The sequence below is a fragment of the Talpa europaea genome, assembly GCF_964194135.1.
Source record: "Talpa europaea genome assembly, chromosome: 3".
Classification (NCBI taxonomy): Eukaryota; Metazoa; Chordata; class Mammalia; order Eulipotyphla; family Talpidae; genus Talpa; species Talpa europaea.
In genome coordinates, this window is record NC_140069.1 from 14,033,654 (window position 1) to 14,061,633 (window position 27,980).

Sequence of the window (27,980 nt, forward strand, 5' to 3'; positions counted from 1 at the left end):
GCTTACAAAAAAACATCGAAATAGGTTTGCAAAAACGTATCTGCACGTACAAAGTAATCCCTGTAGATAAAGAGGACAAGCCTTGGAACACTGCTGGAAAGATTGTTCATCAAAATTGGATCTCTTTCTATCAGAACCAGTGGAAACTCATTATTTCACAAAACAAAATCCATTGAAACACTTTTTTTAAATCACCAAATTTTGGTGATTTTAGACTTTAGAAAGGTTATGTTCTAATGTATATTTTTGGATGCCTGTGAAACCAGTTACCAAGTGATCTCAGAGTTGGACAGGTCAATTAATCAAGAGGTAGTTTGTTCATACTCTCCCTTTTTCCTTTCAGCTAAGGCATTAGGGATAAGTGGCATTATATGTAAATCTGTCTGAATTCCTGTTCTGCTAGGATGTCATTTCCCTCACATGTAATCATATCTGTTGTTGGGACTTGAGCTCATGTAACACATAAAAGATTGCAGAGTTCAAATTGTTTGCCAATGTTTCTTTGAGCTCTTATCTCTGAAAAAACAAATCATCTGGCAGGTCATTAAAGCAATAAAGAGAAATCAATCCTGTGGTGTCAGAGATTAAGGGGATTTTTTAAATATAATTTTTGGTGAATAATTACGATAATATTAGCAATATCCAAGGAGGAGGTTTAGACTGATGAAATGAGCTCGCTAAAGATCACATACAAACCAAATAATGACATTCTTCTTGAAAGTGATTCCTTAAGAGTCTTGCAGCTGGTCTTCCAGTTTCTCCTGAGGCCATCAGATCTCGGGGCCCCACAGTGTCATGGCCTCCAGCTCGTCTTGGACAGGAGTGAATTCCGGCTGATCAGGATGGGGAACTAGAGAGGAAGAGTGGGTATAGGGACTTGATAGGACCCAGGAACCCATCAACAGATATTCTTCCCTCATGAGGATCCACAGAGACACAGACTTGGTGGTTAAACTGCAGAGATATCCTGGCCAAGGCAGAAAGCCAGTAGCCCTTGTGGGCTGCTTAGACCTTCCCCTGAGGTTCCAGATGGTTAGTTAAGAAGAAAAGGACAGCTACATTAAAGAAATGTTAGAAAATTAGAATCACAGCCAGCTGATTAAATATTATATGTTTTATTTACAAAAACCCCTGAAAACTCAGCAGAATTATGAAGGAAAAATAAATTTAAAAAGTTGACCTCATGTTAGAAGTCCATCACCAGGGACAGGCAGTAGGAAGGGGGTGAGACAGGGAGAGGCGGGTGGCCCGGGAAAGAGATGCCCATCTACCTTCTGTGGGGACCGGTTAGTGAAGGAGGCATATTAAGTAACTTTATTATTGAGCCTTCAGACAGGGGAGTTTTGGATAAATTCTTGGCAGGCACACAGTCATGTATCTATAACCATGCTGATACGGACAGTTGGTTTCTAATGATAGTTGACACAAGTGCTTGGGTAACGTTCCAGTATTATCCCTGTACATGTTTGGAGCAGGGAGGACTAGAGTGGCAGTGGGCAGGTGGGAAGCAGGTGAGGCGGGGAAGCGGAGTGCCCATTGTTAGGGGCGGGGCTGGGCGGTGGTCAACAGGGCAGTTGTGGATCCAGAGCCAATGTCCCAGGCCCAAGTAATCAGAGTGGAGGAAGCCACTTCAGTGCTGGTAATCATTGTAAGGGATCAGATCTTAAAAGGGATAAGGAGATTTGGGAGAGGAGGGAGGGAAGAGATGAACACAGAAAAACACATCAGCAAATCTTTGACCAGTTCCTCTAGCAAATAGGTTAACTTTCTCTTAAAGCAGAAAATCTAATTTCATTGACTAATATGTTCATTGACCCAAAGCAGACTCTGACCCTCCCCTCTTGATGCTTCCAAGAAAATGTCTCATTGCACAGCCCATTAGCATGCAGACTGCAGATGTTTTAGGAAGCATAATGTTTTCAGAATCTCAGTCCAGTAGTTAGTCATGAGGCAGGGACAGCCTGAGCACATTGGTTTCTTCTTAAAATGATCCGTGGTCACAGAAAATGGGCACAATGTGACCTGAAGGAATCTAGAGGGACTAGAAGGGTTCTCCTTATCAGGGGGAGAGTTCTAAGTTTGAGGTTTCCCAGAAACAAGAGTAAAATCTTGCAGGATATCATGGCCACATCACAGCAGTTAGTGTAGCATGAGGGGCCAAAGAGAATGGCCTCCAGTGACCAAATACAAGGTCAGAGGCCAGGTCAGTGTGACTGGCCATTTGGGAGCAAGGAAGACTTATTAGAGGTGTGATTATTTTGAATTTCCTCTTCTGGTTTTTAAAAGGCAGCCTCTATGGTCATTTGCACACTATAGATGATGCCTCTGGATCATTTGGGATTCCAGCTCTCCCTCCTCCTAGAAGTGATCTATTTTTACTAGTACCCCCTCACCAATGTGGCACTAACCACAGTAAAATAGCCCATGAGAGGCTGGTACTTACCTCCCACCCCATAGCCAGAACACGAAGAGGGGTCGCAGTATCCAGGCTGTCCAGAAGGACCTTGTGGTCCAGGTACACCCAGGTGACCTGGTGGGCCTCTTGGTCCAGGAGAGCCAGGGGGCCCAGGGCTTCCTGGCCGACTCTCCCCTGAAGGTCCTAGGAAGCACCCACAAAAGAAGACAGTTGGTCTTTTACTAGCACAGGGTTAGTTTTGAGTCCACCAAGAAGTAGACAAACTCTTACAAGAACAACCTTGCAAAACTGAACATCTAGGGTGATCTGGCTCCTTCTACTGACTGAGTTCTTATTCCTAACTGGACAGAGAATCATACTGAAATCACATGATCTCCTGGATCATGCTTTCAGTCAGCTCATGAACCTCTCGCCTTTTACTCCAAGTGAATAAAAATTCTTAATATTGTTTTCTCTAGGGAGCTTTTGTTTTCCAGTGCAGTTCCTTACACACACACACACACACACACACACAACTACACTCAATTTCAACCTCATCATAGGCTCCAGACTATTTTAATTGAAATAAAATATTCTGGATCTGAAAGAAATAAACTTGGAGGAATAAAATGAAAAGTTGGAAGTTGGACCCAATATACTAATCCAGAATTTCTTTAGGCTAATTTATGGTACTTAAGAACAGAGACAGTATAAAAGGGGAGATGGATTAAAACTTGTGTGGATTTAAGAAATATGTCAGGCTGAGATTTTTGGTTCGTCTTTAGGCCTGGACTTCAACAATGTTTAAAACGGTTATTTCAACTAGAAATTAAATTCAATGAAAACAGTAACAAAATTAGAAACAAGTATCACCTAATATTTGGAAAATGCTGTGGCTGTCAGATACAGCCGGTTCCATTTAATAACATTCACCAAACATCCATTCTGTATAAGGCATGTTGCTAGTAGAACAGTTCCTCATGTAATCTCTAATAGGAGTATTTATTTACACTCAAAGGGAAATTATTGCATAAATAATGTTTTTTAGAATGGATATTTTACCAAAATGATTACTAGGTTGGAAAGAAAAATCTATAAAGCTTTTGATTCAATGTGACCAAGACTGACATTAGAAACATATAATAGTATTGCCAATTTATGATGCTAATATTGCATATGATCATCTGGAGATCATTTGAAAGCAGACAGTAATATATATAAAACACAAAACTTACACCAAACTTATGTGTTCTTCGAGATTCCCAGCACCCCTTGGAGGTGAGCTGGGGCTGTGTGACCAGCCATTGAAGCTTGAGTGTAGCTGACATACGTCATTCAGCATTTAGAGAGTTGAGTGCTAATGTGTCTGCTTTGTCTTTTTCCTGGAGGTCTTTTGTTTCGAAATGTGGGGAAGACACCTTATCCATATCAAACTATATGTAAGTGTGAAATAAACCTGGATGGGGTCAATCCAGTAAGCATTTGGAATTGATTTGTTACTGCAGCCTGGCTTAGCCTAGCCTAACTCATTCAACCACTGAGAACCCAGAATATGCTGTAACTCGGGGCACTTGTGTATTTGGAGGGAGGTTCAGCACTAACAAACTGACTTCCCAATAAGATGAGTTAGAAACACAGTCATTTTCACTAGGATGCAAGAGTGATGTCAAGTGACTGTACAGATTTAGGATGCCACCCTCCGGTGAGGTAGGGAGACTTACCTGCTGGTCCAGGGGGTCCCCTTGGCCCTTGGGTTCCAACGCCAGGATTTCCTTTTTCTCCCTTTGCACCAGTTAAGCCTGTTTTTTTTTTTTTTAAAGAAAGAAAACAAAAAGTCCTTTTTAAAATAAAATCTGGGCAGTTCTATTTTTCTGGATTTCACAAGGACCTCTGTGATTAAGACAAAGATGTGAATTGATTTGGCTTGGGGTTATGGCTGCTACATTACCCCAAGTGAATGGGTGAATGAAGACATCCATTCTATCTGCCTGGCTATCTTCTCCTACCTCTAGCCTTTATGGACACTGTCCAGTAATATCCTTTGTGCCAGAAGAAAATCCATGACTTTACACTGAATTTAGTTGTAATGCCTTTCTAGTCTCCTTTAATCTGAAATAGTCCCCAGGTCCTTATCCTTCAGGGCATTGGTATTTCTAAGAGTAACAACAGCTATTTTGTTGCATCTCTTTGCTATTTGCTTACGACTCCCAATCCCTGGTTTTGGCATGAACACCCCCCAAGTGGTGGTGTCCGGAGGTATCGTGTCAGGAGGCATAAGCTGTTGGGTGTTCCGTAACCAGCAGTGCTCACTTGGACTAGTTGGTGAAGCTGGTGCCTATCCAGGTTTCTCCACTGCAATGTAACTCTTTTGCCTCTTGTGATTTAAAATGGATCTCCCATGTCTAATTCACAGAAGATAATTAGGGAGATAACCTAAATGTCTACTTCTGAGAAAACAGTTAAGCATCATGGGACGTTTAAATTAAAGCCTGACCCTGCTGACTCGCACAGTCACATCTAGAAGGTGAGTGCTATTTCTGAGCACGTAGTCTGGATTTGCAGCTCTGCAAGTCTCTCTCTCTCCTCCCCCCTGAAGGGGTCCAGCCTGCCAGGGTTGGCCTGTGTCTTTGCACGCACCAGGCCCTTGGACGTATGCAGCTGGCACTCCACAAGTAGCACAATAGAAATCACAAGTGAGTATGTCTAACATTTTCCTTTTGATCCACCCTGTAATGTATCTGCAAAAGGCATGAATTATAATTAGGCAGCCGAGTTCTGAAGAGCATGAGTTTCCATTAAAAACTTGGAAGCTTCAGGAAAGGCTGTGTTTGATTTGGCTGATTCAGCCCCATAAAATTCTAAACCTATTCATATTTCTTTTCCACCGAGCAGGCTTCTTATTCCAAATAATTTAGCATGCTGTTAACAAACTATACATTTTCATGGGCAAAAACTAAAGGGACATATCCTCTGACACCACCAGAAGCTTCTATCACAAGATCGCTGGACAGGTGAGAGCATGCAGTTTGGAGGCGCCACCAGACTGAGGGGGTTGGCTCAGACTGGGGGTTACATCCCAGAAGGTCTCTGGCGTCTGTCTGTCATGTGAAACAATGCTTTGCAGTAGCAGAATGCGGAACTGCATCTTTGTGTAATTGCACTTCCAGAGAAATGATATGTGAGTTGGCAAAGCCTTGAAGGGAACATAAATTAGAATAACCAATTTGATAAGCCACAGGCATGCAAGCAATTTACAATTTTTATAATACATATTCACTGGAGGCAAATTAGAAGACTGAACAAGTAAGACTCCAGCCCTTGAAAATAATTGTTTCTATTATTTTATAATTTCCAAAGAGAAAAGAGGCCGCGTCATAGTTGCTCTGGGAATCATTGACAAAGGAAGGACCAATGAGCACCTAACTGTTTTTCACCTGCACATGTAGGGATGGTCCCTCGACTTGAAGCTTTGGTGTCTGCTGTGCACCTTGTGGCCACCTCCTGGAGTCAAGGTGGGCTCTTATAAAAGCCCTCCTCCCTGTTGAGGTTGTCCAGGCCACCACTGATGTGCTTCCCTGACATGCGCACCTATTGCACATCGCCTAGGTGGTATTTTCTGAGCTCACACAAGACCAGCACAGCGGGAGTGGGCAGGGCATGGACCACCCAGCAACTTTGAGTGCTTTCTCAGTCTCATCTGGATTGAAGAAGCATACACTTTACTCAGACGAGTCAGCATTTCATGTTCAATGGCTAAAGCTAATCAAGTTGTTCGCACAGAGAATCACCCTGGGTACCTCTACTGGGTATTACCCTATTAGCCACAGCTTCAGAGAATTGGACAATAATTGGAGGCAGTGTTTTCAATTGAAGGTAGGTGTGAAAGACTATCTCATGTACATGTGGGAATTTAGTAGAAACAGCCACTTCTTTTGTTAGAATTGAAGTCACTTACCCATAGGGAACCACTGATTTTTAAAGAGTTAGAACACAATAAAATTTGCCGATGACGAACACCAGGCTGCTCCTGATTAACTTCTGAGGTTGACTCAGATGTCTCCCATGACCTGGTGGTGCCCAAGACTCAACAGAACAATGTAGCTTCTCAGGATTACCCACCAGCAGAAGACCCAGGAGATGAGGCTGAACAGGAATCTGGGCACAAGAGCTAAGAAAGTATTCTCGGAAATGACCCCCTATGAGTATCCCCCCCACTTCTCCCTCTTTTATGCATAAAGAAAGCAAAAGGAGGGAAAGATTGGGGAGCAGAAACTCTGGTTATTTGAATCTTTTAACTATACAGAGAAAAAGAAATAAACTATGATATTACTTGAAATGCAAGTCAGCATAAGAGAGGAAGAGCCTCACAAAAATATTTCAGCTTCTCAAAATTCCTCAAGTAAAAAAGAGAAAAATTGTAAGAATACAGTACATCTTAGGAAATTTTAGATTTTATTATACTTGGAATTATGATCCCAGTACAATATATTAATTTTTGGCCATGTGTTTGTTTATCATTCCCAGACTCGGCAATATTCACGGCCATGACAACTGCACTTGGTTAGAAGCTCTTTTATTTTGGGATGAAAATAGCATGTTAAAAAATCAAAATGTAAGTACCTAAGATGAGGAGTGAAATGAAAGGCTAAGCTTAGAGACTTCAAATCTCTAAAAATAGATGTGGATATAATCTTGAAATGTCTTGTAGGCCTTGCTGAAAAGGAAGGCAGCCAACTATAAAGAGTTGACTACACAGTGAAGTCCTAGAAATTCAGTCTGTAATTGTCCATGAGTTGACCAAGGGGAGTGAAGCTGGGCATAGGGCTATTCTTTTTTTTTTAAGATTTATTTATTTATACAAGAACCAGGGTACAAGCCAGATGTGTGGGAGGGTGAGAGGATTCACCAGAGACAGAGCAGGGAACAGAACAGGCAGGCTGATGAAATACACTGCTGAGGAGAACAGCGGGTATGACAAGAGAGGTCTGCCGTGTCATGGGGGACCCTTGCTGGTACGCAGGGATTGAACCAGTGCTGCAGAGGCTGCAGACAGCTTCAAAGAGCTGCGCTCAACAGCCTGCACCACCAGGGGAGGCCTAGGGCTATTCTTTATGGACAACATGCAGTCATCACCCCTGGCAAGGGCTTCTCTCATACAGCTCTTTTGTAAGGACTCAAGGGGCCTCCCTGGTGGCCTAGGGGTTAAGTCTCAGCACTATCACCACTATGGCCTCAGTTCGATCCCCAGCCAGGGAGAAGCAGAACTCTCTTGTCTCACTGACTGCTCCCCTAGCAGTGTATTTCAGTAAATCTTCCTGTTCTGCTCACCACTCTGTGTCTGGTGAATCCTCTCACCCTCCCTGCACCTCTGGCCTACACTGCAGTTCTTCTACACAAAAACAAATAAATAAATTTTAAAAGAGTATTGTGAGAGGGCCTCCCCGGTGGCGCAGCGGTTGAGCGCTGGGTTGCGAAGCTGCCCGCAGCCTCTGCGGCGCGGGTTCGATCCCCGGCTGCTCCCCGGCCACCGGAGGAGGGTCCCACATGGCACGCAGACCTCTCCTGCCGCCCGCTGCTCCCCTCAGCAGTGTACCTCAGTCCTTCTGCCTGCTCTGCTCCCCGCTCTGGCTGTGGTGAATTCTCTCACCCTCCCGCACTTCTGACTGTACCCAGTGCTTGTATAAAACAAACAAACAAACAAATAAATAAAAAAAAAATGCCTCTATTAAAAAAAAAAAAAAGAGTATTGTGAGAACCCAGGATGGAGCCAGTTGGTGCTCATATGGGGTCTCTAGAGCTTAATGCCCATAACCTTTCTACAAAGTCACTGGGATTCCTGAGTGTATGACATATTCCCGCCTCCTGAAACACTTCTCAGTTATTTTTTCCATCAATTCGCCTCATTCCTCAAACCCCAACTTGAAGTTTTCTATAACCAAAATAATGAATTCAAGCAGGAAAGGATTATCTATCTTAATCATGGCTGCATCCTAACACTTTCTATGGTATGTTCCACATAGTATGTAATTAGCAAGTGTTTATTGAGTGAACAGGGCACTGGATGAATGAATGCTTTCCTTCCATATTATCTGTGTCTCCTTTCACATTTATCCCATTGCATTGCTTGTTCTCATGTTCCTCTAGGCTGGAACTTGGGGTCTGCTGACTTTGAGAATCATGACTTATTTATCACTGGAGTGTCAGATCCCAGCAGAGTCTTACAGGGAGTAGCTGCCCCAGTGAATACGGAAGACTAACCAAATGAACAGTTATGTCAATATCCAGTTATTAAAGCAAGTGTGACCTTTGATGGATCAACAACAAAATTCCTTAGGTTGGAACATCTCTTTCACTTTTACTCACTTGATTTATGTGAACAATACTTTTTCTAACAAGTTCCTTATGGGGAAATATCAGCTACCAGTACCTCTCAAAGATGAATACAACTATTTTAATATTCAAGTTAATGTCATTTTTCTAAAAATGAGCACAGTTGATATAAAAAAAGATTTAGTTTAACACAAATATGATTTAGCTAAGATTAAAACAGCCTTAATCTTCTTTGGAACTACCAAAGATTTATAGGATAATTAGAGAAAAGTCTTTATTATTCATCCATTCCTTCAAACTTTCTTTGAAAAAAATTTTCTTAATGATCAATTTTTTCCAGACCCTAAATCTGTTTTTTTTTAATTTTTAGTTTTATTTTTTAAATATATTTTTACATCATTTTTCATTTTTGCACAATGTATGCATTTTCATCTTGGTTTTAGTCCCCATACAATTCCCACCCCCCTTGTTTTAATCCTACTCCCTTCTCCCCACTCCTGTAGTGGGTCTCTGGTTTATAGTTGTTTATTGATTTTTATTTTATTATAATTAGTTTTTTTCCTGGTCCCTTATTTAGGTTTTCTGATCAATTTTTAGAGCAGTAATAGGCTCACCACAATACTGAATGGGAAGCATGGAGATTTTCCATAGGCCCTCTGCCCCTATACATGCATAGTTTCCTCCCTGCCCGCCCAGCTATCAACAACCCCAACCTAGCGGTGTCTTTGTCTAGTTCATTCCCTAAGGATCACATTAGAAACCATTCCAGGGCTACCTGATTCTCCCATGCCTAACCTTCCTTACCTAATACTGACCCTCAATACTTTCTTTTACTAGCATCCTAAAGTTGAGACCTGTTGGTATTTTATTCCCAGTGCCTATCAGGTAATCAACAAATATCTGTCCAACAAGTGAAGGAATGAAATATAAAGTTTGATTGCAAAGTTCAATGCATCAAAAATATGACTAGTTGGTGTATCAGTTATGCCTTTTAATCCCCTCACTACATTCAAAATGCTAGATGTTTTACATCTAGCACTCATGTAATCTTTAAAAGGACTGAGAGGGTGGACACGACTATTAATTCTAAGAGAAGGAGGTAATATGAAGAAGTTAAGCCACTTGTCTTTCACTAGTAAGTAACAGAGCCAAGGTTTTCAACTTAAAGCTTAAGTGCTTAACCACTTCCCTTCCTGCCTTTCTTCCCCCAGCTGAACCTATAGGCTGCATTTGTTGTGTTGTTTGCAGTAGCCATGGCTTTCTGAACTGCCTGCCAAACCAATAATCAGCCTGCACATTTTCTCTGGGTTCATACTCAAGAAACCCGCCCTAAGGTTATCACATCTCCTCAGCTCACTTCCCTGGGTTTGCACACTTGTCCTCTGCCATGAGCAAGGCATGGGGCTGCTATTAAGAGGATTTATCCTACTCACAAAGACAACACATCCAGAATCTGGTCTTTGGTTGTCTGTTTCCTATTTTCTTTGGCCTGCTGGCTTCTGAGCAGGGAGATGACTTTACTCATTTCTCTGCTCCCCCTCCCCCTTGCCACCCTCCCCTCCGCCACACACAGCAAGCTCCAAGTTGGAGTCTCATGACCATGGTCACTCCCTCTTGATCCCAGACATTCTGAGCAAATCCCAGGATTTATGCCCAGGAAGATATGCAAGGTTTGGGTAATGCTTTTATTGTAATTGTACCAAAAAGTCACAGAAACTGTGAGACAAGACTTCGACTGTGTTTATTATATTGTCTGTTGCCTGGGAAATGCTGGCAATGAATTGCAAGTATAACCTGTTTTTAATTAAATATATATTGGAATACCTACTAGGTGCAAGGTACTGGACTAAGTACCTAGCTACAAGATGGCAGATTATGTGGACTCAATTCAATTATATTTTATCTATTTTTCCAGGCTCTGCTATTTGGTCTGTAGGATTAGTATCAACATGTGGGGTTCAAAGGGGCTTACATTGGAAGGTAGCCAAGATTAGAAAATACGTCTTTTTAAATGTAAACAAACTTTGCAAGCCATTGCTAAGGCTCTCCCTAAAATTTTTCATGAGATAACTGGCCCTCAACTATGCCTCCATTATTTTGGATTCAGCCAGGGAAAGACCAACTACTTGAGAACTTTTCAGGCACAGGGAATTTAATTTAGCATTTGGTTACATGGATGATAAAAGAGGTGAGCAGCCAGGGGGCCTCCCTGGCCTTGGGGTTATCTCAGATTTACATTGTGATGGCCTGAGTTCAATCTCTGGCCAGGGAACTGACCCACATGGCACAGCAGACCTCTCCTGTCTTGCTTGCTGCTCCCCTCAGCAGTATATTTCAGTAGATCTGCCTGTTTTGCTCCCAAATTTCTCTGGTGAATCTTCTCATCCCTCCACTTCTGACCTACAACCCAGTTCTTCTATGAAAAAAAAAAAATCTTCAAAAAAAAAAAAAAAAGGCTGAGAAACCAAATAAAGATGAGGAGGCCCATAAAGTAGCAACAGCGGGAGGTCACTCGTATGCCCTGGGAATGCAGGGTCACTGTACTGACTAGAACCCAGAGTCTGGAATCTTCTGACAGGATCTGACAGAATCAGAGGGGGCTTATTCAGTAGATGCAAGAGACACTAGGGGATTGCAGCCACAATTGGAGTCCCAGAGGAGGCAGGGGTCTGGGTGAGGGAAATAATATCCTGACCTCTCTTCTTCAAGCCCTCCCAAACTTCTCAATCTCTCCATTGGCTGAATCTGCCCAGGAAGCAAGGAAAAGGTGACACACAGCTCAAAGAGGGAGATGGACACACTGAAAGCAAAATACCTAGCCCAGCTCCAATATCAGGGACTGAAAATTCAGAGTCAAAACCACCTTTCCTACCTGTAATGGATCACCAAGTATAGGGAAAACAAGCAGCCAGATGCAGTGTGAGAAGTGCTTCAACAAAATACAAGAACACAGAATTGAGACATATGTAGGGAGTGAGAGAACGCTTTCCAATATAGCTGAGTCTTGAATTTAACCTTGAAGAGCAGACACTAGTCTTGTAAAGAAGGGGCAGGTGGAAGCTCATGAGTAAAGGTTAGCAGGTGAGAGAGAACAGAACATGCCTGGGTTTTTTTTTATGACTTTGGCAATTGTAGGTTGTAGAACAGTAGAACACGAGGCTAAGCTAGGTCAAGTGCACCAGAGTAAGGACTTGGATATGGCTCCTCCCCTGCACATAACTCTTTCAATACTCTCTAACTAGATTTTTTTTTAGAAAAATTTATTTCTATTTATGCATACAAGAACTGGGGTACAGGCCAGAGGTGTGGGAGGTGAGAGGATTCACCAGAGACAGAGTGGGGATCAGAGCAGGTAGATTGACAGAAATACTGCTGAGGGGAGCAGCAGGCGAGACAGGAGAGGTCTGCTGCACCATGATCCCTTGGTCAGCCAGGGATCGAACTCGTGCTGCAGAGGCAGTGGATAGCTTCATAGCGCTATGCTTAACCCCTGCGCCAAGGAGGCCCTCTATCTAGTTTTTGTTTGTAAATTCATACATTTTCCCTATTTAATTTTTGTTTATTTAATTGAAGTAACATTGCGTTATAACATTATGTAAAGAGGAATCCAAAATGTTCATGTTTCATGCCCTACAAACCCTGATTATGCCCCTTGCTGGGTGCTGCAAAGCAATACAATTAGTCAAGGCTGACTGGAAGCCTGTAAAGATCAGTTCCACTAATGAACACTAGGCAAGTCTTACAGGAAAACAAGTTGAATCACTAAGTAGGTCTACCCCGAGGTCAAAGGAACCCACTACTCAGATCAAGATCAACACAATGGATATACACTGCTTCAGGTTTTCTATCAGTTATAGAAAACTGGAGGTAGGAGGCAATGGAGGTAGGAGATCTTTCATCTTTTGATCACAGACATCAAAATTGGACATGCTTAGATTTGACCAGTGAGGAAAATGAAGGTAGTGCACAGAGAGGTAGAGGAGGGAGAATTTGTGTTGAAAAGGGAGGTGAGAGAAAGAAGATGGTTATGTATTAAGCTCATTAATGGACATAGACCCTCTATTGTTGTGTGTAGGTTGATGTTCCCAATTGCAGGTGCAAAGGAAAATATTCAATTGGGAACCAGGAATTTTGGCTTCTTACTGACCTAGTTTTGTCTCTGACACTATGACCTTACAGTTACATAATAAGAATGCCAGTCCAAGTGCCAGCCTAGCATGTTTAGCACCAAAATTTTGATTGTTCATCCTTAAATACCATGAAATTATTTCTAGCACTGACTGTTAAGAAAATTGTAAATAATTCAGTATTAGCAGAAGATAATGAGCCAATTTCTGTGACTTTTAAAAGTGAACATTTTAGATTCAGTGTGAATATTCAACCAGTCTATGATACTGAAATTAGAGCTTGGTCTGGTCTTCATTCCTTATAGAACTAAAAAATGATACGAAGCTCTCCACTCTTGGAAAAGGAGAGAGTTATATCAGGACATTGGGATAAAGCCAGGGTATGCAGAGTTTAAAACAAAATGTGTAATGACCAAGAGTCCTTCAAAATAACCATGAAGGATCCATTACTAAGATAAATACATCTTATATCTAGGATCCTCCTCATGTTTTTATAAACTAGCAATGTTCAGAAAAGTCAATTTTTTTTCTATACTTACATTGTAATTTACTGTTAACATTACATCAAGGTTACCAATTTTTGGAAAGAATTACTTAATCTATATTTGCTATGTATGTTTTCAGCTCCACAAATGCCTTTGGGTATATTTCTCATATTTATTACTTTAAAGAAATGAAAATGGTTTATTATAATTAATATGAACAACTTTTGTGTTATCATATTCAATGACTAAAAAACAATGGGACATAGATAAAAATTTGGACATTGAGATGTTCAACACATTTGCTATTTTATATGCATTTCCTACCCAGCATAACTAAAACAGTTATTTAAAAACCTAGCCCTGCTATTCTGGTTAAATTATATAATTATAAGTTGAAGGAAATGCTGACATTGTTAACTTGGCAGAAATTGGCTGTTTGAAGATGTTCTGGGATTGCTGTTCTATAGCCACATGAACTTCTGCTTTTATCAAGGCTCTAGTGCGAATGAGAAATGGCAGCCCCAAAGCTAGCCAAGTGGTATTCAACACCATAAATCACTTCTGATTCATGAAACAACTCTTGTATTTCAGGTATTATGAGGAATAAATGGAAAATACATATTAAATTTGGCCTTTGGGAAGCATGGGTGCCTCATTGTTGAGATCAGATTAATATATGTGAAATGATTAAATGACAATTCAGAAATGTATCCTACCTGGGTGTTAAATGGCATGTTTCATACACTAACAAGGTAGGGATCATCATCTGGCTATTTTCCTACTATTTATTCAGCCTTGTGGGGGCTGCAGAGGTAAAAGGCCCATTCCTAGAACTCATGGTCCAGCAGGAAAAAAAAGGAGGATATCAACATTTACAATATAATGGTCTACCTTGCTCAGCCTAGCTCTCATTCAAGAGCTTCTTTGGAATAAAGCAGGGTAGCAAAGACACACTGGCCAAAGAGCATGTGAGGCAGGAGTGATCAATGCCGGAGATGAGTTTCCAAGTTTAACAGTAAATGAGCCAGAAACAAGGAGGGTTCTAGGGGAATGGGAAGAGAATGCAAAGTCCCACAAATGATTATAAGAGCCATGCTCAAACAGGCATGAGCACTGAGTGTGGTGGGAAAGGAAAAGGCATATATTAAGAAAAGGGGACGGGGAAGGTGAAGAGAAGGGCAAGGAAGGGGCCCAGTGGACTAGGGTGAGGATTATGGGTGCTTTGGTGTGTGGTTGTGATGGGGTAACATACATCTGAAGAGGTGTAACCCTGAATCAAATCAATGTTACCACAATTAAAAATAAATAAACACAGTCCTTCCATGTTTAAAACAAGTAGAAAGTGGTAAACTGAATTAGTGATCTGAATTCTTCACTACTCTATATATAATTATAATTCCTTTCTCTTGCTACCCTTATTTATTTCTTACCTCTTGGATGGGGCCATGGTAACCAAAGTGATATCAGTGGCAAAATGGCAGGATCAGAGCTTCGGATATGACTGCGTGGTTGGTTCCTGCCATGACCAGGAAGGACAACACACACTCTAGAGAACCACTGCCATGCCAGCCAGGGCCCCACCAGAGCAGATTTCTCCCAATCTTCCACAGACATGTGTGAGAAGTAATATTTTTTTTGTTGTGTGCTACTGAGATTTTTCTTATGCAACAAAAGCTGACTAATATTGAGAACACTGAGCAGTTCAGTTTGGTTAAGAGAGCAGGATACACACTTGACATAAAGCTGATTGGCAAGTATTAACTAGGACCTCTCAAGGATATCTTACCAGGGTGACACTAACCTTGAACCATGATTCTAGAGCAACAGCCATAGTCCCAGAGAGGGACTGAAATCCAATTCGAAGGATCCACAAGATCTACTACAGCGACCTTCCAATCAAGGATTTCAAATGTTTTAAGCTAAAGAAATGATTATGTTAGCTTTCATGAAGTTATAATACCAGCAATAGCTTTTTGTTACTGTAATGGGGATACAAAGATGGGGATACAATTTAATAGTAATTTAAATTTGTCAACCTTTAAAAAAGGATCCTTTGTTTTTTTTTTTTTGGGAAATGATTTTATCCTGACTACAATGAATTTCAGAAATAGGAATGTAAGAAATGTTAGCCTTCTAAAAAAGAGAAATTTTTCCTAAAGGTGCAACTCTTTCAAGGTACTTACATATATTTCTTGTATTTCCCTCCAAAAAACTACATCTGGCTTTTGAATAATTTAAAAGAGGTGGGAGAGGAAAACACCCAATTAAATGGCAAAAACAGGCAGACACAGGGTGAAGGATGAGCCAAGTGTTCACAAGTGTCCCTTGTTTTTCAATGCCTTAGAAGTCAGACTGTTTGGAAATTCTTCCCACAGATGAAAACATTATCCTGTCAAGGTCAAAGGGCATTAGTTTAATTTGGAGGAATGTGATTAAATATATACTCACAAACTCTGTGATAATCCTTTCAAAATGTACAGCCTACTCTGTAGAGATAAGAACCTATACCCCTAAATCACATAGTGATGTAAACCAAAATTACCTCAATAAAACTACTACAGTAAAAAACCCCCACAAACTATACAGCCTTGTTTCTCTCTACTTGAGTTTGGGTTGGGTTTAGTGACTCCTTTCTAATAAATAGAATAGGTTAGAAATAAAAGCTTGTAACTTCTGAAACTAGTTAAAACAGGCACTGTGAACTCCTCCCTGTTCTGTCTCTAGATCACCGACTCTGAGGAAAGAGCAGGGATGTTGAAATAACATTCAGTCCCCTCTGTAGAAAGGCCCACTTCATGCTAAACGTGAGTGGAGCAGTCAGGGAGGGCCTGAGAATCCTGCTAACAGCTCTGAGGGTGCCATCTTGGAAGCAGATTGGCTACTCCAGTCAAGACTTTAGGTGATCCTAGCCCTGGCTGACATCTTGACCACAACCTCATGAATGACCTTAAGCTAGAAGCACCCAGCTAGAGCTCTCCTGACTTCCTGACCCACACAAACCAAGATCATATATGTTTTAGACTACTAAATTTTAGGCTACAGACCTCCCTTGGTGGCACAGGCAGTTGAAGGCAGCGCTGTGAAGCTGTCCGCAGCCTCTGCAGCGCCAGTTTGATCCCGACCAGCTAGTGAGGGTCCCACATGGCATGGCAGATCTCTCCTGTCGCGTCCACTGCTCCCCTCAGCAGTGCATTTCGTCAGTCTGCCTGTTCTGTTCCCCACTCTCTCTCTCTCTGGTGAATCCTCTCACCCTCCCGTGCATCTGGCCTATACCCCAGTTCTTGTATAAATAAATAAATAAATCTTTAAAAAAAATTTAGGCTAATTCATTACATAATAAAAGATGCCTAATACATAGTTTATCTCAGCAACCATCAAAATAAGAATCACTTTGTAACTGGAAAAAAAAAAAAACACCCTACAAAACAATGATTTTAAGAGCAAAAGAGAAAGAGCATTTATTGCCAATGTCTAAGGTCACTACTGTACCTTAGGAAAACACAACTTATCAAACCTTTATAGAAAGGTCTTGTTGCAAAAGGCATTCAAATTGCACTTAAGAAAGGAGAAAATTCTCTTTGTTTTTCTAGAACTTTCTTCTCAGGAGATGAGTGAAAGAGATGGGGCAGCAGGCAAGTCTTTTTCCTATTAGCCCCTTCTCCTGAGAACCCTTACAATGCAGACCACCCCTTCCCACTGCTTAATGTTAGCAATGTCTTATCCCATGTCAGTGCCTGAAAAAAGTTGAGTGGAAATTGGATGTTGTTATCTTCCAGCACCATGCCTGACATGTAGAAGATGCTCAGTAAGTGCTGGCTGGATGAATGAATGAAGATCTAGAAAGATGAAATTGTAAGATTAAGCAGCCAGGATATCATAACAGGAAAATGGCAAAGCCAGGCTCCCAACTTGTATGAATGATGACTAAAACCACATACTAAGCAATGGATTCAAAGGTGGCAAGAGGGCAGAATGGCACAAGCACAGATATTCTGGAATCACATAGGTCTGGATTCAAATTCTGCCCCTATTGTTCAAAAGCAAGACCTTGCACAATTGACAATCTAGCAATCCGTTTCTCCACCTAAAAATGGAGCTAATGTGGAACTTACATGACTTTTATGAGCACTGATTAAGTGCTAAACAACTGACAATTAATTGCTACTTAATAAATGCAAGCACGCTTTCATACCAAAGGCCACAAGGATGTTTTCCTCTAGGTCCTGACAATATTTGCTTTCTACACAACTCACTCAGCCTTTACCATCTACCAACATTTACATACATGAATGTTTCCTATTCCTTCCTTATCCGAACCATATCTTCTGTTTTACCCACATGAGATAGTATGTATGTATATAGGATGGAGCACAATAATTGGCAGATATATTGGGGTCCTAATAAGTGAAAGCCATAAATAACAGTATTATCTCAAATACTTCCAAGCCAAAAGCATTACATAAACCCTGCACTTAATAAATATTTGCTGATTTATTGTACAAAATAAACTAGATATGAATTCCAGCTGTCAAGATTATACAAGTTACACAAGAAAATCTTTAGTTGGATGGTTGCTCTGATTCAGTATTTTTTTTTTTTTTGGAAATGCATGGAAAATTAAGGAGGTACATAAAGACCAGAATCAAGAGAATGTCCTACGTCTTTTCATGTAAATAAAAAAATTGAGTTTGGTGAACTATAGGCCAGCAAACTTACTATTGATTTGGTTAATATGTGATCCCATACATCAGTATGGGTAGTGACTATTTCAATAAATAGAATAAGGAAATAAACTGATTAGTGATTTGGAAACTACATGCTGGTATCAGAATGAGAAATGAGGATGTAGTTAGAATCACACAAGACTGTGACTGGCGTCAGATAAAAATCAGAAAGTGGGTATAATTGTCACAGTTTGGGGTAGGGACAGAAGACACTTAAATGGGTTTCATGGGGAGAGGCAATAAAATAATGGCCTGTGGAGGAAGAGCTTTGCTTTGACATCATTGAACACTGGCATCAGTGGCCAGAAAAAGCAGGTGAGAAATTGGGCTGCAGATCAGAAATGAAATGTGAAAATGGACCCTCTTCAATTCTGGGTGCCACTAATCAGACGAGTGTAAGCTGGAGTTTTCACTTTAATGGAAAATGTGAATCATGTGAGTTGCAAAATTCCTTTAAGTCTTTGAATTTAAAGACTCTATAGATTATGATCTATTTTAAAAAAAATCGCTAAAAGACTGCTCCACGCAGACCTCTCCCCTCCACTGGCAATCAACCACCATCATCTTCAATCCCTTATGCTCAGTGGACACTTTCTTACTGTCATCCTCCATGTATTTGTGGAATACAGGGTTTTGTGTGTCTACTATACAATGTAGGGCATATAAATATACACATACATATATATGTAGGTATGTAAGAAAATTTTATCATGGTAATTCCTATTTCCAAAGTTTGTCTGGGTCATTGTTTGAGGACTTCTGGGTGATTTTCCTCTGATCTAATCATTCAAGAGGACTTGCAGAGCAGAAAAGACTCACTCTGGCAAGAACAAGGACAGGACTTCCAAAAAGAACAAACACAACTTGTGAGTTGCTGAGAATGACTCAGGCGCTGGCTCTGTGCTCCCAGAGTCATAGCACATCCATCACCACATCATTACAGGGTGTCCTGCTGATGGTCTTTGGTGTACTGCAAAGGGGTCATGCTCTTCTGGTATCTGCTGACTTAGTACTTCAGCAAGGAACACTACCACTGGGTCACATGGAAGCAACAACTGTCTAGTGAGTACCTGTGAGGTGTAAAGCATTGTGCAAAGCAAACCACCTGGTCCTTGCTCTCACCAGTGACCTACTCTAGCTGGTCACTGAGCCTATGGGTGCTAAAATGGGTGGGAGAGATAGTCAGTGTATCCGGTGTTCAGGGGGTGGATACAGTTGTGGTCTGAGCTCATCAACAAAAGCTTCATGCAGGAGACAGGAGCTAAACCGAGCCTAGGATTAAGACAGAGAAAAGCAAGGACACTTCCAGATGGGGAAGAACAATGCACACAATGGTGCAGAGGCAGAAATGTACCTGGCTTGTTGGCATGGATTAAGAAAGCTTGTGAAAGGCAAACACCATATAATTTCATTCATGTGCAGTACATAAACACAAAAAACGAATGAATCAAATACAATAAAAACAAACTTTTAGACTATAACATCACATTAATACTTACCAGAAAGGTAAGAGGGCAGTGGGTTAAGTCAGGTAAAAGGGGCAGAGTGAAGGATAGAATTGGACTGTTAGTGAATATAATGTATTCTAAACAGATGTTGATATGTAATGATGTACACCTGAAGCCTATATACTGTTCTAAAACAATGTTATTTTAATAAAATTTTGTTTTGGAAAGAATAAACTTGAAATATGATCTTTGTAATATTCATCTTACTCACAAAGTTTATGAAAGGAATATATCCTACCCATCTCACAAGAGTAACATGGCTCACAGAGAAGATAGAAAATAGTTAAGTTTTTCCCAGCTCTGCATTCTATATTGTGTCTTAGGAAATGTTTTCATCAGTTGTCTCTTTTCCCATCACATTCCTTGTGGTTAATATCCACAATGTTTCACATCTCTTTGATCTACTCTGGAGTGGGAGATCATGGTCAATTATAGAACTGAGTGAAATTCAATCAAAGAGTCTTACTGTATTACACAATGCTGCTAAGACCTATAAAGAGCAGAAGACTAAATAGGATCTCTATTTAAAAAAAAAAAAAAACTAGTAGGAAAGACAACACATTGAAAACACTGAAAACTTTTAAATAAAACACTGCCTCATATTATAGAGGGAAGGGACACAAACTGTGTTTTAATTTGCAGTTTACAGCTAGCATGATCTATAAAGTCATATGTGAATAATATGTTAATACAACTCATAATTCACATCAGGGCTGCCACAGACTGTTGCACAGAATGGGCACTGCACAAAAAAAAAAAAAAAAAAAGGACCAGATCTAGAAAGAAAGCTCTTTGCTTGCTATATACCATCTGCCCAGAGGGGAATATCATTTTCTAATTCTTCTACCTGGAAGGAGTATATTTTCTTAATTTATACATTTAGAGGAGACATCTTTCTTTCATTAGTTTAAAAGTCTGTTAGAGGTGAGTTAGAGGTTCTCATCCTCCTTTTTCACATGAACAGAATGTGACTCTTGATAAAGACTTTGTAGGTATCTTAGGTGTCTTTGTAATTGTCTCCATCTTGGAGATAAATAAACAGAATTTGAAGAAGAGATGGGGTAGAATTAACTTAGGGCCATTGTCCTGGACTTCATGCCTGTATAAAGCACCATTGTGAGCTCATCTCAGAGGCATCCCGATGAGAGGAGTGGCCCAGCTTACCTCGTTCTCCTGGGGTCCCTGGCTGGCCTGCATTTCCTGGGAAGCCTGGGATACCTTGAGGTCCTTGTTCACCAGGGGTTCCAGGTGAGCCTGGTCTCCCAGGCTCCCCAGGAGGTCCTTGGATGGTCCGGACTGATGTAGAGTGGCTGGGAATCTGGTTGAGAATGGCTGTGTACCTGGCCATGTGACCTGAGATATGGACCAAAAAAAAAAAAATTAATGAAGTGTCACCCAAAGAAAGGAAGAACTGGAAATATCACTTGCCACAATTGCAAGCAACTCTATTAGACAACCACCAAGGAAAAAAGCACCCCCCTGCCTTGAAATCAGTTGAGCTACAACTTAAAAATTTTTACATTTTACTTTGGATGTATTAACAGCTGGACTTTATTCATGCTGCATCTCATGTATTTGGAATTCCACAGCTCACGACAGCATCTCAGTAAACATCAAGAGCAAAAGCCATAAATTTTGTCTTCACCCCCCAACATTTATCTAACTTCTAAACCCTTACCCAGCTGCCCTTTTTCTCCAACGATTTCTCCCCAAGTTGACTTTTTTCCAACCCACAAAGCCTGCTCCACCCTTTTCCTTACAAATCCCCAGACAAGTGCTCTGTTTCAACTCCCCTCTTTGCCAAGTCTTTTTGCAGGAAACTTTACTTGGGCTTGAGCCTCAGAAACTCCCACTTTATTACTTTATTACTAAAAAAAAAAAAAATCTGGTCCTCTCTCACAAAATCCCTTAACTTGGCTAGGCCTGGATGAATGTATTTTAATCATTAGAAATACAGATTGATAAAGTACTGGATACCACAAAGTCTCTTTTTCCAGCACCATCAGAAGCGATTTTCCTATAGAAGTGAATTTTCTAGAGGACATCCCTTTTCACGGGTTCCGCCTCAATACAGAATAGTAACCATTTTTAGAGGAATTCTTTCTACAATATCTTCAGTGCATTCTTAGGCCCATGGTGGGAAGGTGGATGGGCTCCCTGGTGACTCAGGGGCCCTCAGAAGGTGTGTCCAGGATTGCTTGGGTGGGGCAGATATTTCTGCATCTGCTTTTTTAGCTTCCTCCTTTGACTGGAGCTGTCCCTCATCACTTCTCTTGCTGTAAACACTTTGGCATCACATAGTTTCCCCTGCAACCCTTCCTGGCATCATTCTTGTATTACCTCTGCACTAAAAAAACAGATAAGTGACTTTCTAAGGGATTATATGCTAACCTATATGGCAAGTTCTGAGAAGGAGCCTCAGAGTAAGGAGCCTGGAGAAGCCTGGGGTGAGTTGGGGAAGATGGTGGAGGGAGCAGAAGTGCAGTGCCAGGCAGGTTGGGCCCTGTTGGGGAAGCCAAATACAATGGCAGCTGTGTTGACAGATGGGCAGGGCCTCCCAAGCTTCAGGCCTGTTTGAGCTTTCTCGTGTAATCCTCTGCAGGGGTCCATTCCCTAAAAGTCACTCACAAGAATTCCTGAGAACTCCTGAGGGGGAAACTCTGTTTTTAAGGCATATTTTTAAATAATCCCATTTTTATGTAAGATTTTTATTCTATAGCAAATACTGTGAAGTCTTTCACATACTGTCATCAGTGAGTCATATTAAGAGTTAACCCTCATGTTTCCTGAAACAAATACCTATTCATTTAAACACCTTGTATACTTGGAATGAGAAACCCACAAAAAAATCCAAGATAGGTTAGCTTTGAATGTGTTTCTACTACAAAAGTGACTTCTGTTCAACTTCCCTTTATAATTTATGATGTTTTTAAAGATATTAATTTGGTATTAATCCTGAATAGTTTTATTTAACTAGTAAATTCTCTCTTTCTATATATATTTAGTTTGGGCAACATAATATATGATTAAATAGAGTTGAAATATAGGGAGTATTTCTATAGTAGCTTTACACTCAGCTTACCCTTAGATTTTTGTCTAATAATTCTCAAGCCTATGCAAACCTTTATTCATGTCTTCCCTAAGGTGAGAGCCAGGTTTCTCCACTACAGATGGAATTACTTTGGACACAGCCACTAGGGCCTGTTTGGATACTTAAGAGATTCCCAAACTTCTCTGGATGAAGAGGGTGTTAAGGTGTTAAGATAGTCACTCAGGTCATGTTTATTAGGATGGAGTCTTGACAGAAGAGTTAGGTTGAACTGGTTGGGTTTACGAGGAAAGTTGCATCTTTATTTGACCTTAGATCTTCCTGAAACTGAACAGAGAAGATTCCACACTATCACACTACTAACCCTCTGGTCACCAGATTATTGAAACAAAGTATACACCCATTCAGGAGGAAGATGGTGGATGTGCATAATGGGAGGAATGTAAGGGAGAGAGCAGGAATCAGTAATTGAAATATTAGGCTGTGGGAACATTCAAGTAGAAAATGAAGAAATGGGGTAGATATCATACAAAGTATGTTCTAGTGTAATTTTTATCATGAAGCCCATGTAGTTCAACAAAAATCATTTGAAACCTTCTCAGTGTGGCGTGTGTATATGTGTTTGGCTCACATATTAAAGAATAAAGGGAAAGACTATAGACTCAGCAAAAGAAATGGATGAGAAGGAGGTATTGATTTAAAACTAGAAAATATAAAGCAACAGCATGAATCATCTATTGAACCTGGCTTCTAATGCCTTAGCCTGGTAACTTTCAACTGCTAGTACTCGAGACAGGAAAATATAAGGTATAAAAGATCTGATCTTGAGCAGCCAAAAAGTGAATGTAGACAAAAGACACAGAAGTGTCTGTTGCATGGGTGTAGAACTCCAGGGTAGTCTGTTATAGTCTCTGAGCTATGTTTGCCACGGCCATCTGTACAGCTTGCAGCCCTGCACAAGACAAAGCTTCAGAGGCATTTTCTTTGGTTGTTACACTGCCAGGAAAGATAGGTTCCTATTTGGACAAGGAACAGGAACCAACAAACTGTTAATTAACTTGATGGGAGAATCCTTTCCCATCCTATGCACACATCAAATCATCACACTGCACACTTTAAATATTCTACCATTTTATTTGCCAAGGGTATATTTTATTTGCCATCTTCCTCTTGAATGGATGTATACTTTGTTTCAATAATCTGGTGACCAGAGGGTTAGTAGTGTGATAGTGTGGAATCTTCTCTGTTCAGTTTCAGGAAGATCTAAGGTCAAATAAAGATGCAACTTTCCTCGTAAACCCAACCAGTTCAACCTAACTCTTCTGTCAAGACTCCATCCTAATAAACATGACCTGAGTGACTATCTTGACACCTTAACACCTTCTTCATCCTAAATAAATCTCAATGTGGGAGCAGGGGGGGATTATGCTCAATGAAAATAAAGAAATAAAAGAAAAATATTGGATGGTTTCACTTATAGGAGGAATGTAGGGGAACCAAATAATGGATCAGGAAAAAAAATAATTATAATAAATTAAAAAACAAAATCAACAGGCAACTATAATCAGACATCCCACAGGGGAGGGGTAGGGGGAGGGATCAAAACAGGGGAAGAAAGAGCACAAGGGACTATGGTGACGGTGCACGGGTGAATGGGTGGTGGGAATTCTATGGAGACTACACCAGAGAGGAGAAAGCATACATTGTACAAAAGGGAAGAATGATGTAAAATATATATAAAATATAAGTGGGGAGCAGAAAGCAACATCTGTGACTGATGCACTTACTCTGGATGAGCTGCTCGCACACCTGACGTGCCACTGCCCTCACCATGGCTTGAGACTGCAGGTCACCCTGAAGGGGAGAGAACACAGCCCTGACTCAGCCACAAGCCCAGCCACGTGGTGGGACTTCCGAGGCATGGATCTGACGTCACCTGTCCCTCCCACCTGTGTGCTTTGACTCCCAGCAACAGGCAGACTTGACCACCATGGCACCCATGGAGGAGGAAGCTCTAAAACATTTGCGGTGCCAAGTTCCTGAGAGCCTTTATGAAATTAAAAGACCCTAGTAAGTCTTTCTGGTGCCAGATACAAAAAAATTTAACAGTTTTGAAAAAATATATACATATTTCATGCAGCTTTTACAGCTCTCTAGAGCTAATAAAATGCAGCACTTTCTCAAGCAGGGGCTTATTAAATGCTAATAACAATTCAGAGGAAAGATGGTAAACCCATTTTATAGATGAACACAGTCAAACTCATCGCTCAGGTTTTCACGGAGGTAACTGGATGAGCCTGAAGCCACCGCTGTTTCTATGGGAGCTGACAGCACAGATATGTTTGCAGATGCATGAAATCTCAAGGGGTAGAGAAGGCCCCCCCAAAAGGCTGATTTTATCCCACTCTTTGACTCCATGCCTGTCATCGTCTACCTGGGTGCCAGTGCTGGGCCATCAGTCCCATTCTATCCCTGGCACTGGTAAAGACCCTTTGCTTTCAAGAAGTCTTTTCATAACATAGTTTCTTTATCAAATCTACTCTGAGTTAGATGAGTTTGAATCTCCCCATTTTATCCTTTAAGAAATGGACCTGTGGGCCTCCCTGGTGGCGCAGTGGTTGAGCACTGGGTTGCGAAGCTGCGCACAGCCTCTGCAGTGCTGGTTCGATCCCCGGCCGCCGGGCAAGGGTCCCACATGGCACACAGACCTCTCCTGCCGCCCGCTGCTTCCCTCAGCAGTGTATTTCATCATTCTGCCTGTTCTGCTCCCTGCTCTGTCTCTGGTGAATTCTCTCGCCCTCCTGCACTTCTGACTGTACCCAGTGCTTGTATAAATAAATAAATAAATAAATAAATCTTTAAAAAAAAAAAAAGAAAAGAAAATAAATGGACCTGAGGACATCTAATTGGATGGTAGCAGTTTCTCAACCAGAAACTAGGTCTCCTGGCTTCAGGGAACAGGTGTTTCCCATGTGAAAAAAGTGCTCAGTCAAATGAATTGAGGAATGAAGGAATGTATTAGAGGGATGTGTCATTATCATAGTCCACAGACCTCTTTTCTCAGGCTTCACAGTGACAGCGTGCCATCAGCTGGGGCTGGGCAGCAGAGCAGTGATACTTACTCGTTCTCCTCTCTCTCCCTTTGGTCCTGGAATACCCTGTGAAAATGTCACATTGTCAAGTTACACGTAATACTGTACTCCAGTGAGCATAAGGATAGTGTGTCTTTTCTTCTGTTATTCAAGTGTGTTTCATAACTCTAGTAATTCTGAGCAAAAATCAATACCCAAATACCCAAGCACTGGAATAAACAAACAACAACCCATCATCCCACCAACCATAGTTGTTCTGGCAACAGTTTACTCCTCCTACCTTTGCATGCATAGACACATGTTTTAGTGCAAAATTGGGAGCATGTGCCATATTGTCTGTTCCAGATAGTTTCACTGAATAGATCATCCACATCCATCCCCACTTAATGCCACTCTGAATTATACTCCATCGGTACTTCATAATTTATTTCACAAGTCTTTGTTGAATAGTTAAATAGTTTCAATTTTTCAAAAACTATCTCCCAAAGGAAGGAAGGGATTTTCCAACCCAAGAGTTCAAGAGGAGATGAATTTATGAAACCCCACAGCCTCATTCTGCTTTCCCTTTAGGACAACAGCATGTGATTTTTTCTTCTTGACTCTCCCTATTATGGGAGTGAATATTCAGATAAATTCTCAGTTTATTTTGTTCTGCAGCTTAGCTACTCTTTGACCCAGAAGAAACTTCACTATTACTGTAAAAAAAATTACTGACAAAGCAATGGTGTTTTGAGTGTGTCTGCAATGAAATTACTTATAATGCAAAACATGTGTCTTGAGAAAGACCTCATCTATTTGTTTCAACTCGGAGACAGTGAGATAGATTCATTGAGCAACATTGTGGTAGTCTCTCCCAAAAGGAGAGTGACTAGAATTTTTACATGGAACTTGCTACCATGTCAGACTATTCCCAATTGTTCCACAATCTCAACAGGTTCCAAATCAAACACAACAATGTCTCCAAAATCTCTATTTAGGTAACAGTCGCTCAAACTCAAAACTCTGGGTTCACCCCACAGAGTGCAGGTAAACTGGCTTTCTGGAACAATAAAATGTCCTGACGGGTGGCATCTACCGCTTTTAGAGGTGTAAATACTTCTACTAGAGCTGATTTTGAGCTACAAATGTGCTGTCACTGAAAACAGAGTAGAGAAAGAAAGAAAAGCACAAATTGGCTCTCCTTAGCAAGTCCAAGCCAGCTAGAGCTCTACCTTTTCTCCCCTGGCCTATTTATATTTTTGGCTTATAAAACAAATTTATTTTTTACAGTTCCTCAGTCTGGAAGCCCAAGATCTGGATGCCAATGAGGTTCTGACTCTTCCAGGTGGCAGACTTCATATTTCTTGCTATGTCTTCACATAGTAGAATGGCGAGGGAACACTCTGTGGTCTTTAAGGGATACTAACCCCATTCATGAGAGAATCACCTCCCAAAGACCCCAACTCCTAATGTCATCCATCATCTTAGGGTTTCAACATATGGGTAGTTTTTTGGGGGGTGGGGGGAACACAAACATGAAGTCTAGAGCTTGTATGGGCTAGTCAAGATTTTCCAGATAAGTAACAGATATAATGATACATAGATATATGAGATTTATTACAGGAACTGGTTTATATGGTTATTTATTACAGGAACTATGGCATGATATGCTGACATGCTGTCTGTAAGCTGTTGAATAAAGAAAGCTGGTGGGATACTTCAGTTCAAGTCTGAAGGTATGAAAACATGGGCAGATTATGATATAGCTTCTGAGGTCAAAGATCTGAAAATTGGTAAATTGTAGAGGAAGGATGCAATGGTGGCATTGCATGTCTATTTCACTCACTCTCACACACACACACACACACACATTTTGCATTGCTATTCTTCCATATCCATCCCTTTGATTCTATCACTCAGATTCTACCTTTATCATCTCACACCAGAATAACTGTAGCTTCCTTCTACGTGAGTTCCCTATGCAATGACCTCCTTTCCAGTCCATTCTTCACACAGCCACTAGTCTCACCTTCCTCAGGGACCCCTGGGTGAACTTAGAGAGCTCAGGGATTACTGATGGTCTGCTTTTATTAGAAATCACCCTAAAAGATGTGCTCATTGAATGAATGCATGAATCAATGATTGATTTTTCAAGTCTGGATGACAAACCGATTGTCCTTCATTTTAATTGCCTCAGTTGCAAAAAAAGGGGGAAAAATTTAAGACATACTAAACAGTGGTCTGCTAAGTCATTAGAAAGAATGGATGCTGTTAAAATATACTCAATTTCC

The 27,980-nt window shown here is 40.9% G+C and overlaps 1 protein-coding gene across 2 annotated transcripts in view; it reads right to left on the reverse strand.

Annotated features, from left to right (window-relative positions):
* Window positions 1-770: 770 nt before the first annotated feature.
* Window positions 771-27,980, reverse strand: part of COL14A1 (collagen type XIV alpha 1 chain) — a gene marked incomplete at both ends in the record, with an annotated part of 147,086 nt that continues 119,876 nt past the window's right edge. For both annotated transcript variants that reach the window (XM_084229787.1, XM_084229786.1), the window contains 6 exons: window positions 771-850; window positions 2,444-2,599; window positions 4,117-4,194; window positions 20,734-20,922; window positions 24,406-24,472; window positions 25,741-25,776. In XM_084229787.1, coding sequence (XP_084085913.1) covers window positions 771-850; window positions 2,444-2,599; window positions 4,117-4,194; window positions 20,734-20,922; window positions 24,406-24,472; window positions 25,741-25,776 — 606 coding nt within the window. The remainder of the gene's footprint in view (window positions 851-2,443; window positions 2,600-4,116; window positions 4,195-20,733; window positions 20,923-24,405; window positions 24,473-25,740; window positions 25,777-27,980) is intronic.